At 38.7% G+C, this 20,702-nt stretch overlaps 1 protein-coding gene across 7 annotated transcripts in view; it reads left to right on the forward strand.

The window, feature by feature from the left end:
• The window catches only part of LOC131549005 (zeta-sarcoglycan), a 304,880-nt gene that overhangs the window by 225,143 nt on the left and 59,035 nt on the right, over positions 1 to 20,702 (forward strand). For all 7 annotated transcript variants that reach the window (XM_058790756.1, XM_058790728.1, XM_058790734.1 and 4 more), the window contains one exon: positions 11,599 to 11,686. In XM_058790756.1, the coding sequence (XP_058646739.1) occupies positions 11,599 to 11,686 (88 nt within the window). The remainder of the gene's footprint in view (positions 1 to 11,598; positions 11,687 to 20,702) is intronic.

Raw genomic sequence — 20,702 nt, forward strand, 5'->3', positions numbered from 1 at the left:
TTTGCGAAGAAGAAAGATTGATATAGTGTTAATTCAAGAATCCCATTTGAAAGAGGAGGATATACGCAGGTGTAATAAGTTTTATGAAGTGGTATCTCATCTTCGGATACTAAAACCAAGGGGGTCCTAATATTGGTGCGAAGGACTTTAAATATTACTATTTTAGATAAAGGTTGTGATACAGACGGTAGAATAACACATATAAAAACAGAAGAAAAAATAGTGGAGAATAGAAATATTGTATTTCTTTCAGTTTATGCCCCTTGTACTCCTGACCCTACTTTTTTCTCTGTTTTCTTAACCTATGTCTTGAAATTTTCAGATTTTGAAATTGTATTTGGTGCAGATACCAATTCTTTAATGGCACATATCCTAGATAGATCTGGACCAAAGGAATCACACTCTCAAGCTTTTTGTTCAGACAAACTTCGGCAATGTGTAACCTCGTCCTTGGTGGATAGTTGGTGTTTATTAAATCCTTCTGCTAAGTCTTTCACTTTCTTTTCTGCTATACTCATAAATCCTATTCGCAAATTGATGCAGAGAGTTCAGATGCAAAAGCCTCTAAGTGCCGTTTGAAATTTTCTTCTAAAATAAGCATTTCTCTCAGGCTCCTATGTTTATGTTCAGTTATTTATCTGTAATGGCAATGAAAATAACCTATTGTGAACCTATAGTGAAATTACTGAACCTACACATGGGAGTCTGTATAAAAAAAATAAAAAAAACCTAATTTTAGAGGAAAATTTCAAATGGCACTTAGAGGCTTTTGCATCTGAATTCTACACTTCTTTATCTTCAGCTGTTCATGATGGAATCATGGATCATGATAGAAATTTGTGCAGATTATCTTTGATCCCTCGGCCATCTCTTGCCACTAGATGGCGATTTAACCCTAAATTGTTAGAGGATGAAAACTTTTGCAGTCAATTCAGAAATAAATTTGCTGAGTTTATTGAAATTAACCAGGGTTCAGTGGATGATCCTCGAACACTTCGGAATGCAGTTAAAGGATTTATAAGGAATAACTCAATTTCATATGCCTCTTTCCCTCAGAAAAACCGAAACAAAAAGATAGTTGAACTGGAATCACAGCTCCAGAATCAGACTAGAGATAATCAATGTTGTTTCTAAGACAGTACACTCAGTAAAATCATGGCGGTTAGGTCCGAACTCAATTCATTACTGAGATCCAGGGCAGAATTCCTGATTCAAAGATCCAGGCAGAATTATTATTTTCAAGGGAGTAGACCAAGCCACCTTTTAGCTCTAAGATTACGCAACAGTGAAAAGTTTGCTAATATTTCAGCAGTGAAATCCCAATCTGGGCACATTATGACAGACCCAAAAGACATTAATATCGCCTTCCACTCTTTTTACTCTAACCTCTATACTTCTTCTGCTGATGGTGACCCTGACTCTTTTGCATCATTTCTGTCCAACCTTGATTTACCTAGGCTGTCAAATTCAGATTCGGAATACCTGGCTGAACCTATCACTCTTCAGGAGCTGGAGTCAGCAATCCGATCTATGAACAAGGGGGAATCCCCTGTCATAGATGGTATTCCAATCAAATTGTATACTACTTTTTGGTCGGATTTAGGCTCCCTCATGTTAGATATGATACATTTTTCAGTCACTCAAGGCTCATTTCACCCATCTATTAATATAGCTGTTATTTCTCTCTTGTTAAAAAAAGATAAAGATCTGACTTCCTGTTCTAGTTACCGGCCACTTTCTTTGATTGGGACTGATGTTAAATTATATGCTAAAGTACTATATCGTCATCTAGAGAAATGTATGAATAGGCTAGTTCGTCATGACCAAACAGGATTTATTAAATCTTGCTCAGCTTCGGATAACTTATGCAGGTTATATCATATTATTAATTCAACGAATAGTTCGTTCTCCCCTTGCGCAGTATTATCTCTAGATGCGATGAAAGCTTTCGACCAGCTAGAATGGAACTATTTATGGGCGGTTCTACAGCATCTGGGTCTAGGATCGAATTTCATTAATATGATAAAAGTTCTGTACACCAATCCAGCAGCCACTGTTCTCACAGGTGCTGTTCGCTCGAACCCATTCTTTATACATCGAGGTACTCGTCAGGGTTGCCCACTTTCTCCTCTGTTATTTGCCCTATCTTTGGAACCCTTAGCTGAAGCGGTCCGACAATCTGAAACTATTTCTCCTATAATTATACGGAATACTCATCATCATATTTCTTTGTTTGCTGACGATATCTTATTGTTTTTGGAGAAGCCGTCACATTCTGTTCCTCATGATTACTCATGATTTCCTAATGTGAAAACTGTAAATTCATGGCATTCAGCTTTTAATGTTGTCATCTTTTGTGTGTAAAAAAAAAAAAAAAAAGTCGTGGCCTAATGGTTATAGAGTCAGACTCGTTGCGAGTTCGAGTCTCAGATCCGGCAGGGATTGTAGGTGGGGGGAGTGAATGTACATCGCTCTCTCCACCCTCAATACTACGACTACGAGCAAGGCACCGGACCCCCAACTGCTCCTCGGGCGCTGCAGCATAAATGTCTGCCCACTGCTCCGGGTGTGTGTGTTCACTGCTGTGTGAGTGCACTTTGGATGGGTTAAATGCAGAGCACAAATGCCGAGTATGGGTCACCATACTTGGCCGTATGTCACGTCACTTTAACTTTCACTTTCACTTTCATCTTTTCTAAAATATTTGTGAACATTATTTTATTGTTATTTATTTATCTATTATTATTAATTTATTTTATTATTATTATTATTTTATTTTATTATTCAATAAACAGTTTGTTAATTTTTAGTTCATGATACCCATGGCTTTAACCAATGTTTAAAAAAAAAAAAGTTACTGATGCTTGAATAGGATCTGTAATGTTAGTCAGCAAACAACGTGACATCATTAAATGTAGTTTTAGACAATTAGAAATTATGTTTAAACTTTTGTTCTTAGCTGAGCTCAGTGAATATTTAGTGTATAATTTATTAATTTTTTTGGTCTGTTTCTCACATGAAACTACGATATGGATTCAGAAGGCCATATGATGAGTTCATTTGCAAAAACAGAAAACTCAGTTTTTAAGAATTTTCAAAAATCATGTTTTTTCATTGTGCATTCCAATTCATCTCAATCAAAATGCAGTTGAGTTATTTTGATTAGGTTAAAAAAATAGCTAAAAAAATACAACTAAATAACTCAAAACACATTAAAAACATGATAACACTTTAAAAAACACGATTTCTGAAAATTAATGTTTAAACAGTTATCTGTTTTTGCAAATAAACTCTTCATATATTTTCCTTTTCTTGTTCCACAGAAGAAAAAAGAAGTCAAAGAAAGGGTTAAGAACGACATGAGGGTGGATAAATGATGGCACAATTTTCATCTTTGGCTGAACTATTGTTTTAATAAGATGTAGACCCAGAGATCAAGCGATTCAACATACAATGTTAAACAGAAGTGTGTGTCAAACTGTCATTTTAAGCTTGCCTCTCAAGAACATTTCAGACAAATGCATTCTATTATTTGTCATATATAATTTAAAACTCACATTGACAGTACTGTCACCTGTCTGATGTAGTTTAGCTCATCTTTAAAACATGAAGTTCACATCTTGTAAGCCAATTTCTGTATTACTGTGTGGTTTTGCTATATCGCATGTGAATTTCATTGTGTGTGATGTGTCTTACAGGCTGTGGTTATGGAATCAATATGAATATATTAGCTCAATACAGTGTAGAAACTTTTAGCATGTCAGCAGTGAATGACGGAACTAGTGTCATTCAAAGTAAACTCATCAGACTCCAAGAATGATCACTTACGCTCGTTGAGGAATAGAGAAAACTAAATAAATCAATAAATATGCATTTTTTAGTAACATTATTATTTTATTTGTCTTCATGTTTGTTTTGTCAGCATTTTATTTGTTGACTGCTATCAGAACAGGTTGGCTAGTTGAGCTCAAACTGCCAACAAACCAAAGATTGGACTGACTCACTAATCAATAACCTATTACCAATCAGACAAGACTTTCTCTCCGGTTTCTTTCTACTTTCTTGTGTTGAGCATGCAAGTGTCTGCCTGTGTGTGCAACCAAGCCTAGCGAGCCTTGGCCCTTGAAGAGAGAATAATTTACACACAACAATCTGTTGTGTGCTCGAAAATCACATTGCTTATATTGATTTATGGAAGCCACAAAATAAAACTTTATGTAAAGGATAGCATCAAATAAATCTTCTACAACGATCGTTTTTACCATAAAAAAAGCAGACTTTACAAAGTTGCATGAAAATAAATCTTCTGCAATGTTTGTTTCCTCAAAACTTTATAAATGTTTTTGCTAAAGTGTCTTGGGAATTGTTCTCAGGGCAGGACATTATAGACTGGCACTAATCATAAGGCTGGATTTAATGCTTAATACTCAGATTTCTGAGTCTGGATGGCAACCAATCATATTCCACTCCGCCCAAGGCCACTGTGAGATTGGATGGTATCCAGACATCAGTGCAGGGCATTTGTCAGGATCAGCAGTACTTTGTGAGTGTGAGCAGTGTAATCTCATTCCTCACAGTTCAAAATGTTTGCCGGTACCATATATGCATATGTGTGTATGTGAGCAATGCAGTGATATATGTGTGCAAACTGTGTTCCAAGTCATTTTAACTTACATTAAATAATATTTTATCCATAAATGATCTGGAATGTGTTTCACAACAGTCCACTGGTGCTATATTTTTGTTATAATATATAATATAATATTGTTAAAATATATTTTGTTCTAATATATTTGTATATTAAATAATATATTTTACATGAGAATCATGTTTCATGCATTCCCTGAAAATCTCTTTTTTTTTTGCACTCAAAAGTGGATTTATCTGCATATGCAGTTGTGCAATGTTAACTTTCATGAATGCAGCCAGAATACATGCAGTCAATTGGAATGCATCTATGTATATGAGTACACATCCTCACATTAACAAGAACCTAACTGTAAAATGTTACCAAACTGAAATAGTAATTCATGCTTAAACTGCATGAGTGATGTTAGTCAGCTAACCCTGTTAATACATTACAATATTTGTGTTTTTTTTGTGAGCACAACCAAATTACATAAAATGATTTTAGACACTTAAGAGATATTGAATGAAGTTACACTTACACTTTCATTCTTAGTTTAGGGAACAGTCGGATCTGCTCATCTGTTAAGTCCGTATGGGCTTCCAAACACACATGAGTGTAATTTAGGTTTTGGTTTATGATAATTAGATGATGATTAGGTGATTCAGGCACTATTATAAAACCAAACAACTTTATCATACCTTTGTGCTCATAGTTCTAATAACCTTTTATACTGAACACCTCTACATTAATGAAGAATTCAGACTCATGGGTTTTTGGTTACCAGCCCAGATCGCACTATAAAGTCTACAAATACTTTCTATATGTGGGTTTTTTCAGCATATGTGTTTGTCCTTGTGATAATAAATGTGTGTTAACCATGCATCACAGGGCACGGTAGCAAAGGCAATGAAAGCCAGTATTTGCTTTTGTGTTTAAATGTGATTCAGGGACATGCAGGGCAAATTCACCATAGTCATGCACAAACAGCTGTTTGGCAGTAACTGGCAATGCTCTTTCCACCAAAGCTGCCATGAAAATATTGGCTTTCGCTTTAAATTTGTGAATTCAAAAGCAGGTGTGTATGTGTGTGCACATTATGTAAGGCCACCTTACATGCTGACCTCATGATATTTTAGTATTTTTAAAATCACATTATATTTTTTATATCCTTATACTAAATTAGATACCTTCTGTACACTCAGAATAATTGTAGTCATTTTTCTTTACTATCATAAACAGGTAGTCTGCTAGGGAGAATGTTTAGAAATCGTGCAGAACAGAATGTCTCTGAACATTGCCCTGTTATATAAAAATGCATTTTAATATTGGGGAAAAAATTACACTTCACCTTTAAGCCTTGAGCTGTGAAGTTATTTGGCCTTGCCCTCTGAAAGACCACCTGAACCTCCATGGTGCTTAGCTCTGTAAGAGGCACAAAGACTTACCCTGAGAGTCTTTCCTAAGACATGCCGTCATAAAGGCAAAAATCTGGTCTTAAGCTTTATCCCCCCTTAGGGTGCAGGAACATACATTCATTCTCTGCTATTTTATAGTATCATAAATGGAACCTTGTTAGCTTTATTCCACTGGGAGATAGATTGGTTTGTCATTCCTTGTGTCGCCCCCTCTATAGCGAAGGTTTTCTTTTCACCCCTTCACACAGAAAGGCTAGATAAATAGAATAGGAATGTTGTTAGCTATTTACTAAAAAAAGTTTCATGTAGTGGTAATGGTAACACAGAGATCATATTGCAGAGATCATATATATATATATATATATATATATATATATATATATATATATATATATAAGATACAATTTAATAATAATTAAATAATTTGAAGCTGTTTGAAATGTTTGGAACCAGCTAAAATGTTTCAAATAATGTAAAAAAAATAAAAATAAAAACATATTTTATAATGTGTTGATGAGATGAATTGTGCAGCCCTACTGTTCACAAAGGAATAAACATGATCCTGAAGGAGTTAAAAGAGGGCATACTTGTTTGTATCATATGAGAAGTAGAAGTGTCGTTTCAATGTCTTATTACATTTCTGAGAAAAGACATAATAGGATGTTTGACTTTTGAAACCTCTCTGATGCAATTTAAGTGAGGTTGTTAGACAGTACTTAAAACGCAAAAGACTGACATTTCACACCTACTCATGATGAGAGATTCCTAGGATAATTTCTTCTGTACTCCAGAAGTAGACAAGTGTAAGTGCTTTAACCCTGAACTTACTCTTGCATCATCTGTTTTGCCTTCCTATGTGCCATCAGCAATGCTCTCTGGCTGGTTTCTTCTTTCCATGCTTGTATCTGTGCTGTCCATGGTGCTGAATGTCTGCTGGTGTTTTAACAAGAGCAAAACAACAGAGGAATAATTTCTGTACTTTTCAAAATTTGATGATGGAAAAAAATAAAATAAATAAAATAAAAATAAAAACAAGCTTTATAAAGGCCAATAGAAACCTAAATGTCTTTTAGGGCTCCCACCAATGTGTATTAATATACATTTAATAAAAGATTGTTTTACAGACAGACAATGTGTATTAATAATTAAATGAATAAAAATATAGCCAGATGAATGTTTAGTTATCATACACACCCTCATATTATTCTAAACCTGTATGGCTTATTTTCATATGTGAAACACAAAATAATACATTCTGAAAAAATGTCTCTTTTTTCAGTTTCTCTTTTCATTTTCCGTATTGATTTTAAAGTCATTATGGACATGTGTTGTTTAGAACCCCACTGGCTTCATTGCATGGAAAAAAATAGTTTTTTCTTTGTTGGGTGAACTATCCATTTAAAGAAAGATTCCACATTTCAAATCACATACACTATAGTTCAAACGTTTTGAGTAATTTATATATACTGTAGGGTTCTGTGCAAAAGTCTTTGACTACCATTAGATTTGTTGTTTTTGCAATGGTGTAATGACCATATATAAGTATTTCTCTGTCTCTTTATTAGAATTCATCCAGAAAATGCACAAAATGTGTATGCAATGTTAAAAAATAAAATGTCAAAGTATTTAGTGTGACCTCTCCTTACACTTAAAACCTAAATGGAATGGAACCCCAATTAATGCCATTGCTAACACATGTATTTGTCCTGCTGTTTCACGTCAAAATGACTGTTGTGGAAAAGGTATTAGACCTTTTTCACAACAGTCATTTTGACATGAAATAGTAGGTTTGTGCAAGACATGCTTCAGCATTACATGCACATGTTGAGTATAATCCATTGGAAGCTTGATAATCTGTATAAAACCAAATTTCAACCTCATCGTCCTATTCAAAATGCCAAAGACCACAATTTGATAGACATAAAATAATAAAAAATCAGCAAATAAACTGGATACACAAGATGTGGTATTCAAGCCGTTATAAAGAATTTTGAAGAATCAGAAGAACTGGAAGGCCAATACAACTTTCAAAATCTGATGAGAAGTTTCTCAGACTGGAAGAAGTCCACCAAGGACCTGGCTCAACATCTGGCAACTTCATCAGGATGCCAAGTTGAACCTTCTACAGTCTGAAGAAGTTTGATCAGGAATGGACTTCGTGGAAGGGCAGAAGCCAACAAACCATTGTTTTTTTGTTTGTTTTTTTCAGAAGGGTAAGATATGAAAAAGTTGTCAAAAATTGGAATGAAGATAATTGGAAAAGAGTATTTTGAAGTAACATTGTTTTTGGGTCCAGTTGTTGACAATATGTGAGAAGAAGAGTTGGAGAGAGATAGTAGAATGAGTGCTTGCGGCCTTCAGTAAAAGATGTTGGAGGGTCTATCCTGGTTTAGGGCTGTGTATCTGTAAATTGGCAATGTCCGAACTGAGGGGATTATGAACACTGTAAAGTACAGACTGATTTTAATTCATTGTGCCATTCTTTCTGGACAGCACATGATTGTTTTAGTACTTCTGAGAAACAAGGTCTACATGGATTTAATCATACCAATGATTTTGTGATTAACTATCAAACAGAATCCATTGAGTAAGAGACATCACAGGTGTCGCCACAGCATTTAAACAAGGTGTCTAAATTTAGGTTCTCAGCAGGTGTGTGGGATTGGAGTGTGTCATTAAACGAGAGGAAAAGCAATGAAAGAGAGATAACGAAGAACAGGTGGACATCTGGGAGGAACACAGAATTGTCATGCCTGAATGACATTCACACAAATTCTCTCTCTTCATTCGGTGTACTGCTTTGCATTGTGTAAGGATGGAAGGAGAAGAATGAGGCGTTGAAGCGTGGACACAGGTTTTGGATTTATTTGATTGGAATGGAAATAAAGATCAGATTAAAGGATAACACTCTAGCCGAAGTGGTTTCTTTTCATGTAAATGGCTAGGAGGTTATTTGCATGTGTCAGCTTCTGAGCCGCCAGGTGACTAATTTCACAAGCCGGTCGTGTTGGATTTAGATAAAAGAAGTACTCAACATACTGCTGAATGTTGAGTGTTGAAGGTCTATGTCAAGCTAGAGCAATTAAAATGAAAATGTAAAGCTTGTTTGCATGAGTTTATCATATGCATAAACCTTCACTGCCCTGTCATTGCTCACTTTTGATTTGAATGTGTCCTTTCATGAACCCCGTCTTCTGCACTGCTCATTTACCCATGATCAAAAACAATAATACTGTCCATCTCAGCTTTGAACATCCCACATCTAGTGGCAGCATACGTAGTGTTGGGTAGGAGGGTGTTTCTGAGGTAATTAGAGAAGATAGTGTTTTACTCCATTATACTGACTCATCTGGATCTAATTATACAGTGGGAGACAGCAAGTGTAGACACTACAGCTCCAAACTGCTTCTATTGTTCAAGCGGTCGACAAAGTACTCCTCACTATAATATAAAACAGTTGGCTTCTGCCACTGACGTGCGACTATAAATACTGTGCATGGATGAATGACTTGGTTTATTTCTTTCTGTGCCTTTTTGACATCCTTTAAGTCCTCTTATTTTATGTACAGCAAGTGTAGACCCAATGTAAATAAGCATTTTTATTTTATTTTTTTTGTTATGCTTAGCTTCTTTGATTGTAAAGGGATTTTTCAAAGGAGTGCAGGCTTACTTAATTGAAAAATATTTGAAGGCAACATTCGGATGTTTTAATTAATGCATGAATTACTTTTCCACACCGTGTGTGCGTTTTTGTGACAAATGAGGACATACATTTGTATAATGACATGGGTATGACATAGGTATTACAAGGAGAATGTGACTTATGAGGACATTGCCCCATGTCCCCATTTTTCAAAATGCTTATAAATCATACAGAGTGAGTTTTTTTGAGAAAGTAAAAATGCAGAAAGTTTCCTGTAAGGGGGGTTTAGGTGTAGGGTTGGTGTAGGGCAATAGAACATACAGTTTGTACAGTATAAAAACCATTACGCCTATGGGATGTCCCCACTTTTCACAAAAACAAACGTGTGTGTGTGTGTGTGTGTGTGTGTGTGTGTGTGTCAGGTTTTGTCTACATTGTGGGGACCAAATGTCTAGCAGAAATGTCCAGAGTAGGCTTAGGGTAAGGGGATAGAATATAGTATTTACAGTATAAAAATCATTATGTCTAAGGAAAGTCCCCATAAAACATCAATAAGAAATAAATAAATAATAATAATAAAATAAAATAAAAAAGTAGATAATATTGTGTAAATTGTTATTGTGTGTTAACGGTATAATAATAATAATAATAATAATAATTATTATTGTTGTTGTTGTTGTTATTGATCAATAATTAATTACAGTATTTCTAGTTGCTTGGTCTGTTTTTGCCCTGCCAATGAAAATAGTCAAGATTAAACCATTACACATGTTTCTATACTATCGAAACCATTCTGTAACTGCATGTTTATGACTTATGTGAACTGTAGACTGTTTTTTTTGTCCACAAGTGCAGACATATGGCCACACACTAACCACACAACAAAAAAAACACAGAAAGCAAAGAAATGGGGAACCTGCTCTTGTGGACCTTCACTGTACTTTACTGTCGATATATTGATCTGGTTGGCTGGCAGGTCGATCAATGTCAAAAGGGAGCGCTGTGCTTTGAAGCTAATCTAAGGGCTGAATTCTCATGCCCAGATTCTTAAGCATTAAAAAAGATCGAGCCTCAGATCAGTTTATAAAGGTAACACACAATCGTTCTTAATACTATACAGACTTGATATATGATGAGGTGATTTCATAATTGAATGCATTCATGAATGTGACTGGGGTTAAGATGCATTGTATGGTGTGTGTTTATTCAGAGCCACAGCAGAGGTTCTGTTGTGGAAGAGGATGTATATGTCAGTAGGATCAAAGTTGCACAGAACAAGAAGACACTGAATCCAGTGATCCACAGCATGCACACCTGCATGCATGAACACACACACACACACACACACACCCCGTCCAGCCAGAGTGCATTCATCCATGTATACATGTACACACACACACTGAGTCTCTGATGGCTCAGACATTGCATATAGCTTCATGTTGAACGCATTAACATCACATATATCATTTTCTTTATTTTCATGATTCTGTTTTGAATTTAAATGAGTATGTTTTTAAAAATGACATTACAACATTAAAAATATTTTTTTATTATTATTCAAATTTTGCTTACAACCTATAATTAAAGTTAGCATTATTTTATTTTATTTCATTTTTAATGCTAGAACATACATGAACGACTAGTTATTTTCATAAAGTTTTATTTTGGTTGCATTATTTTTATTTTATTTTAGGTGTTAATGTTCTAGAATGTATAAAACAACACTACCTAACCACAACCAAAATGTCATGTTGTGAATGAGATGCAGGGTTGTAAGATCAATTTCACTTGCTCAGTTTCTTTTTCCTTCTTCCTTTCTTGTTTTAACTTGTTCAAAGTCATTTATTATGCAGGATCCCATAATCAGTTTCTGTTTTCTCTCTGTGTGTGTGTGTGTGCGCGCGTTTCAGGACAGTCCTCTGGTCTTACAGTCAGACCGCAACGTGACGGTGAATGCACGAAATAACCTTGGCCAGCTGACAGGACAGCTCACTGTGGGTGAGTGGCATTTTTAAACTATATTTTCATGGATATGTCACCTGAGTTCATACTTTTTTATTTCACAGCAGGCCTTTTCATTTATAGCTGATGTGTTTTTCATACACACATCTATTTTCCATTTATTGTGTGTGCTACTACAATATTTCCATTTTTGGAACTCCTACAGCGTTGCCGTATAAACCTTAATATGTAATTTCTTTCTTCTTCTTTTTTTTGGCACTTCGTTGTACCCCTAACTGGCATCTGCTCATTTACAAGAAAGGAGTTAATCGAATTTGAATAAGGAAATGATTCTTTGTGTTGACAATTTCAGAAATCATCATTGTTAATAAGTTGCCAGAAAGCATAAAATAAATTGTAGTTGTTTTTACTTAATTACCTAGATGGCATTTTAGTAAATGACACCCAGAAGGGCTTTTGGGCCTAGATTTATTTATTTATTTTCTTTTCTTTTCATGGATTGTATTATATTCAGAGATTAAATTGGAAGAACACTAAAATCTGGGAATTCCTGCCCACCCAAACTGTTACAGTTATGTAGGTTTAGTTTAAGGTTTCTTGTCTTTTGTCTGGCTTCCCTGATTGTGTCCAAGCATTTTCTGGTCCAGGTAATTATTTCTTGTGTAGTTAAACCCTTTGTGACTTTGTCAAGTGTTGTCTTTTGATGTGCATTTTAATTGACAGTGTTTTGTTTCCTGGGATTTCACTTTTGTGTGTTACCTTTGATTTTTGAAAATGAAGCTGCACTTAGATTCCAAAACCTATTAGACCCAATTTTAGACTCTACAAGACCCAAAGTGTTACAGCTGCCTCCCCAAAAGCACAATTACCTACGTTGAAAGCCTTTTGTGATTGTATGTGATTGTACATATTGTGTTTTTGGTTGAGTATGCGATGATGGTGTAGAGTGGTGCTGCTTTTTCAGTTTGAGGTCAGTAATATATATATATTTTTTTCTCATTTCAAATCAATCCAATTTGTAGAGCTCCAAATCTACATATTGGAATGATTTGTGAAGGATCGTGTGACACGATTCAGTGTTCAGTGCTTAAAATTCAGCTTTGCCATCATTGGAATAAATTACATTTTAAAATACATGAACATTGAAAATAGTTATTTTAAATTGTAATAATATTTCACAATATTACTGCTTACTATCTTTTTGATCAAATACTTTAACCTTGGTGAGTGAAGGAGACTTCTTTCAAAGACATTAAAATATCTTACAGATCACAAACTTTTGAATGGATTGGATTGAGCAACACATTTCTTCAGAACAACCCTGTTGCACTAATCCTGTATAGTCTTGTGTTTTTGTTTTCAGTTTGTGCTCAGTTTCACCATCATGTTTCAAAAGACAGCAGGCTGCATTCTGGGGACGGCTGCCCGCTGGGCTCAGGATCTCCATCAATTACTGCTCTATCTCAATGCAGCCAAGGGGATTTCTGGAGTCCCTGTGTTTTCTGGTGATTTTTTCCAGTGAATCCTCTTCCCTTGTCAGGGATTTTCTTTTCACTCCGAGGTATGCAAGGCAGAGTGTTTGTGTTTGCGTGTGTATAAAAAGAGCTACCTGACTCAAACTAGCTGTAAGATCAGAGCAGAAGCAACCACCCCTAAAGCCAGAAGAAGTCTAGATGCTCTCCTTCACTTACTGCTCATGGACTACAGCAGATCACAGCTTTGCTATGCAAAGGAAAACAGAGAAAGCAACAACCAAACACACGTTTTCCCTGTTTTAGTAACTGGCAGCAAAGAAATACTGAAACCTTTGTAGTTTTTTTTCTTTGAATCTCCACTGGTTGTGTGCTGTTTTATTTTGGTTAATGCTGCAAAATTCAGAATTTAATAATTGGCTTCAATTTAATTCATGAGTTGGAATTTTACTTAAATGGGCCATGTTTTACAAGAAGTTGAACATGAATTTGAATTGCAATTAAAGGAAGTGGAATTTAACTAATTACAGTAATTTAATTTAATTTAATTTTAAACCTTGTGTGCATTTTGGCCATTCATTTACATGACAACAGAATTTTGGGGGCCTGAAAATGCAAATATTTGAAAACAGGTTTTAAAGTACAATTGTTTAAAACAAAAGTACTATTGTTTCTGTGTAAACTACAAAAAAACACAAATTTGTAAAAACGGAGATGTGATACGTATTATGTGTTCATTCTATACAGTAGGTATGTGCGTAGAAGTGTAGATTTCTTTACAAAGTGACATTGCCAACTACTGGCCTATCATCCATCATACAGTCTTCAGTCGTTTTCTGAATCCGAGTGAATGTGAATCGTTTTGACAGTGTTGTTGTTTGAACGCAAAGGAAAAACTTTTCTGTTAGTGTTCCTCTTTCATTCACAGGTGGGAAAAATCTGAACTATCTGTTGTGTAAAACACAACATAACAGTTTTCTCAGCTGGGAAATTCTGAATTAATGTTCACATATGCCTTTAGAAATTGAAAAAAACCTGGTTCTAAGTATAGCATATAGATCTGCTTTCCTAGCAAAAACACAGCAAGCATTACCTGACTCTTATGGCCTCTTTTATGATAAATGCAAAGATTTTAAACAAAATCTCAGGCTATTTGTGTCCCATGGTGCTTTATTAAGTACACAGCAAGACTGGAAATTAACCAGTGTCAATGAAAGTGATAAAAATGCCCCAGATATGTCAAAAGTAATTCCCCATAGAGACCCCCTCTGTTCTGTTCAGACTTTAGTATTGATTTAGTGCCTTTGCAGTCACCATAGTGACTTACAGCTGCCAGATATCTACATTCACTGTCTCAGAGGGGAGTATTGATTGTGTATATGTAATATTTTTTAAATATTTTATTAAATAAAATTTTTATAATGTTAATTATTATAAAATTGTTTTTTTATTTCATTTTTTTTTATTGTTTTAATTATTATTATACACATGTGTATATGGTTTATTTAATTATTTATATATTTTACTTAATTTAATAGAAGTATTTGACGTAAAATTATGCCAAATAATGAGGGTGAAAAATCTTAATAATGCAAAATAAAACTTACTTTTCCATTACACATCTTTAAGCAGATGCTACGTGAATTTACTTCTACACTGAGGGTTTGTTACCAATTTGGAGTCACCTAACACTCTCACCAGTGTGCCCTCTATATCCTCTCTTTGACATTTACCCACTCTGCTGGGTCGTTGCCTTCAGGCTGTCACTGATCTTTCGACATTGTCTGAATATTTAGGGAATTTCGTAGCATGGATTAGCTCCTAAACAGGCAGCAAAGTTACACTGTATCACCTCTCGTTCCCACACTCCTGTTTGCTGTTTGTTTCTCTTCTCTCCTCTCCTCGTTCTCTCGTCCCTGAACCCACTCACTGCAAGAACATTAATCTTCACACAGAAATTGTATAGAGGTGCTGAGAACCAGAGAGCTGGGCCGTCCTCTGATAGCTTGGCCCAGGAGTGCAGAGGTCTCTGTTTTTATAATATGGCCCATAAGTTCAGGTGATTGATGCACCATTGCGTTGTGGTGAGCGTGAAGCGGGAGCACTGTGATCATGACTTCATCCTGTGTTCATAAGGGAGTCGCTTAAATATCTGAGAGGTGTAATCTGTCATTGTCTTTGTGGTTTTAGGCCGAAGGTTCTGAACCTTGGGGTCACAAACTAATATGGGGTCGCTGGAATTGCAGATGACATTCATATGAACTGCAAATTGTTTAGGGAATATACTTCTTCAATTTAGGACACTTTTTCCCTGGGCCTGATTTGTACTAAAATTCCCTTATAATTTTTTCATGTATACTGGTTTGATTGTTTGTTTAATTATTCATACCTTGAAAAGGCTTTTTATGGCTTCATCAGATCTTTTTTTTTTTTTTTGAATAATGTATGCACATTTTATTGTTGTACCCTAAATAATGAAAAATCGCAACATAATATATATAAGGAAAGGAGATTTCAAAGATTCATAAAAAAATAAATAAATAAATAAAATAAAACCCTCATACTCTCTGCCTCTGTAGGTGAAGCTGGATCATGAATGATTCATGCAAACATAGATTCATTTAGGTAGATGGGGGGCCGCATTCCCTTCAAAAATAACGTAATCCACTGCGTCTTCAGCGGCTCAGATGTCAGGAGTACATGTCAGTCGTTTGGGAGACATTCTTGTCTACACCTGCTCCGTGTCAAAACAATGGCGGACTGGTACAGCTCACTCAGGGCAGGTCAAAGGTAAAACGCCAGTGTCAATCAACAATTGTGGGAGGGGCCTGGGTCTGTGTGACGTCACACAGCCAAGAAGCTGAGAATGGCTTGATTTGAGAAAGGGGTCAAGATTTATGTGAATTAAAAAAAAAAAACACTGGGTGGATTTTTATCATTATAGGGTGAATGTGTCCATACACTGCCATCACACAGTGATGTTTTATTAACAAATTTCGGGAGGAGCACGCGCAGATAATTAACACAGCCAATTCATCATCAGCAATCACACCATCTATCCAATCAGCTCGAGAGAGAACCCCTATAAATAATCAAGCAGTCTTACCTCCATCAGTTCTAGTCTTTCAGCGTTCGGTTCGCTCCTTTGCCATTATATCACAGACCCAATTTTTTCCTCATCCAAACAACGTGACCCATACTCGAGATTTTCGGATCCTCTGCAGCAAATCCGCCGGCCCCAGGATCACTCCTCCTCCGCCAGTCATCGCCGCAGAGCCCCAGACTCCATCGGGGCCACTGCTCTGCTCGACCAGCCACAAGATTTTCCCGACACAGAGGCTTAACCTCGCCTCCACTGCCTAACTTCAATCTTCCCCGGCATCCTCGTATCATTTGGCTGCGCCAACAAATTCCTCAGATCGGAAAGTGGTAAGTATTTAATCCAGAGGCAAACGCTGATTAATTCGCTCCGTTCTCGCAGAGGATAAACAAACGGATTTGGACGATCTATTCGTCACCCTGCAAATCAGCCAACCTCACTCCTAAATCCACTCCAGCTGCCAAGGCGGCCAATAGATCGAGCAAAGCCCCGAACTCGTCTCGCTTGACACCACCATTGTCCCGCACAAAACCCGGCTCTCCGCGAGTGTCGGGTCGCAGAAGCAGGCCCAGTTCTTACCGCAGCAAAGCTTCACTCGCTTCCCGCTTCAGCTCAGCCTGCACTGCGGCTCTTCCGGCCGCAGCGCAGTGTGCAGCCGGGCCCCTAACTTCTGTTTCCAGATGCAAGCGCGAGGCTGCCTCCGCTAGCAGCGCAGGCCACCAGTCTTGCCAAACAACTTTCAGGTAAAAATCGCTAAAGGCAGGTCATTTGTTGTTGAAGTTGTTAAATGACGTCACGACATCATCGGATGTTGATGTCATTACGTAATCATGACGCAAGTGCTTAGAATACACACTGAAATCTTATTATTTCTCTTATTTTTCACCAGCATTTTACCCGTATTTAATTTACTCATTTCATTTTGATAAATGGATAGATAAGTCAGATAATCAACAGTGAAACTTCTCTTCCACTGTTGATCTTAACCAGGAAACAAAAATTAATCTCAGTGGACCAACAGTAATGACTAACAATCATAAGTACAAACTAAAAAATTAAGGCATCATAAATAAACAATTATTGAACACGTGCAACTTAATTTATATATGAAGTGCATACTGCTAGGCATCTCTCTCAAACGTTACCAGCCGATGTGCCGCTTCTGTGGTTAAGAGAAAAACGCATGCCTTCTACCATTTTATCACTTTTTAAAGGTTTCCAAATAAAAAATTTTGGCTACATTTGTCGCTAGTTGCTTTGAAAACAAGTCGCTAGGGTAGTCTGAGAATTGTTAAATCCAGCAACAAAAATTGCTAAGTTGGCAACGCTGCAAGCTACCTGGACATTTCAGCATGTCCCGCCAAAGTCACAAACCACTCCCCTTTTTTCCTTTTCAGCAGCCTCCAGATCCTGTAGCAGGTACTAACGCGAGGCTGCCTCTGCTACCAATGCAGGCTGCACAGGCTTTACAGCTTTTCTCTCCGAATGCCACAAACCCCCATGTCATGCAGCTACAGCAGCTGAAGCAAGTGCAAAGCTGTCTCCGCTCGCAACACAGGCCCTCACATGTCTTTTCCTCCTGTTACTCCTAACCCCTTTCCTTTTCAGACGTTAGCGTGAGGCTGCCTCCGCTAGTGGTACAAACCACAAGCTCTTCAGGATGTCACAAACCCCACTCCCTTCCCATGAGTGAGCTACAGCAGCCGAAGCAAGCGTGTGGCCGCCCTTCGCTGGCAACACAGGCCCGCATATCTCAGTCTTTTCATGCCACCACTAATAACCCCTTTCCTTTTCAGTGACCTCCAGCTTCCATAGCAGACGCTAACGTGAGGCTGCCTCCGCTAGCGGTGAAGACCCATCCATATCAAAGAAGCTCACCGAACCCTCATCAGCAGACCCCTTCAACACCAGTCCATCCCTGTTCACTGAACCTCAGACCCACCATAGCCATCCTCTTTAACACCACCAAATCCACCCATAGCGGCTCATCTCCACTTCAACCATCCCAGCAACACCCCGCTCCTGCAGGAGACTTATCTGATTTTCCTCCACTGCTGCAGCAGTACTCGATTCCTCAGAAGCCTCCTTCTCTTTTCAGATGCCATAGCAGTGACCGCTTCCTCAGAAGCCTCCTTCTCTTTTCAGATGCCGTAGCAGTGCCTGCTCCCGCAGGAGCCTTTTCTATATTCCTCCACAGCCGCAGCAGTGTCTGTTCCCGCTGGAGCCCTGTCTGTATTTACGCACTGCCGCAGCAGTGACTGCTCCCACAGAAGCCTCCTTCTCTTTTCAGATGCCCTAGCAGTGACCGCTTCCTCAGAAGCCGCCTCCTCTTTTCAGATGCCGTAGCAGTGACCGCTTCCTCATAAGCCTCCTTCTCTTTTCAGATGCCGTAGCAGTGACCGCTTCCTCAGAAGCCTCCTTCTCTTTTCAGATGCCGTAGAAGTGACTGCTCCCGCAGGAGCCTTTTCTATATTCCTCCACTGCCGCAGCAGTGTCTGCTCCCGCTGGAGCCCTGTCTGTATTTACCCACTGCCGCAGCAGTGACTGCTCCCACAGAAGCCTCCTTCTCTTTTCAGATGCCGTAGCAGTGACCGCTTCCTCAGAGGCCACCTCCTCTTTTCAGATGCCGTAGCAGTGACCGCTTCCTCAGAAGCCTCCTTCTCTTTTCAGATGCCGTAGCAGTGACCGCTTCCTCAGAAGCCTCCTTCTCTTTTCAGATGCTGTAGCAGTGATTGCTCCCGCAGGAGCCTTTTCTATATTCCTCCACTGCCTCAGCAGTTTCTGCTCCCGCTGGAGCCTTGTCTGTATTTACCCACTGCCGCAGCAGTGACTGCTCCCACAGAAGCCTCCTTCTCTTTTCAGATGCCGTAGCAGTGCCCTGCCCATTTCATACTGCCGCTGCTTCAGCGGAAGCCACATTCTTTTTCAGATGCCGTAGCAGTGACTGCTCCTGCAGGAGCCTTTTCTATATTTCTCCACTGCCGCAGCAGTGACTGCTCCCACAGAAGCCTCCTTCTCTTTTCAGATGCCGTAGCAGTGCCCGCTTCCGCAGAAGCCACATTCTATTTTCAGATTCCACAGAAGTGCTCACTCCCGCAGCACCCTCTATCCCTACTTCCCACTCATCTCTACTTCTCACTGCCGCAGCAGTGCCTGCTCCCGCTGGAGCCTGTATCTCTACTTCCCACTGCCGCAGCAGTGCCTGCTCCCGCTGGAGCCTGTATCTCTACTGCCCACTCATCTCTATTTCCCACTGCCGCAGCAGTGCCTGCTCCCGCTGGAGCCTGTATCTCTACTGCCCACTCATCTCTATTTCCCACTGCCGCAGCAGTGCCCGCTTCTGCAGAAGCCACATTCTCTTTCAGATGCCGTAGCAGTGCCCGTCTCAATAGAAGCCATATTCTCTTCTTCAGATTCCACAGAAGTGCTCACTCCCGCAGGACCCTCTATCCCTACTTCCCACTCATCTCTATTTTCCCACTGCCGCAGCAGTGCCCTCTTCCGCAGAAGCCACATTCTCTTTCCAGATACTCCAGCAGCGCCCGCTTCTGTAGAAGCCACATTCTTTTTTTTCAGATGCCGCAGCAGTGTCCACTCCGCAGTAGCTAAACTCTCTTCTCTAAGGCCACAGCAGTGCCGTTACTCCAAGCGACGTCCAGCACCCCACCAACATTAATCTCTGCCGATTTTGGGGGGTATCAACGCACCTCTCTGGCTGCTGTCCCGTGCTTATTGCATCTTTGGGGAAACGCTCTGGGTCCGGGCTAAATGCAGAGCTCAGAGCCCTCTCCCCGGACAGGGGGAGTACCCTGGGCACGGGAGTAAGTACCGAGCTTGGAGCCCTCTCCCTGGACAGCACACAAAATACGCATAACCTTTACTCAGTTTATTATATGTAAGTGTGAACTCGTGAAGTGATGTTTTATTAACAAATTTCGGGAGGAACACGCGCAGATAATTAACACAGCCAATTCATCATCAGCAATCACACCATCTATCCAATCAGCTCGAGAGAGAGAACCCCTATAAATAATCAAGCAGTCTTACCTTCATCAGTTCTAGTCTTTCAGCATCCCTCCACCACCCCGACTCCTCACCTTCAGCCCGTTTCTACCCCAGCACCCCGTGAACGCTCTGGGTCCAGGCTAAATGCAGAGCTCGGACCCCTCTCCCCGGACAGGGGGAGTACCCTGGGCTCGGAGCCCTCTCCCTGGACAGCACGCCAAATACGCATAACCTTTACTCAGTTTATTATATGTCAGTGTGAACTCTGTGAATTTATGTTCAAACAACATGCATCCGATGACCCCATTAAAAACAATCTTACTGAGCACAAATTTTTAAATCAGTACATCAGTATACTATACAAAAGTTACTTAAATGCACCCATTAGGGGTCAATAAAATTAGTGAAGACTGAATACTGTCTGAATGTTAACTCTAAAAAGTAGGTTAACAACCAAATCCCCTACTTTAGACTG

This window comes from Onychostoma macrolepis, chromosome 01 (genome assembly GCF_012432095.1).
Source record: "Onychostoma macrolepis isolate SWU-2019 chromosome 01, ASM1243209v1, whole genome shotgun sequence".
Taxonomy (NCBI): Eukaryota; Metazoa; Chordata; class Actinopteri; order Cypriniformes; family Cyprinidae; genus Onychostoma; species Onychostoma macrolepis.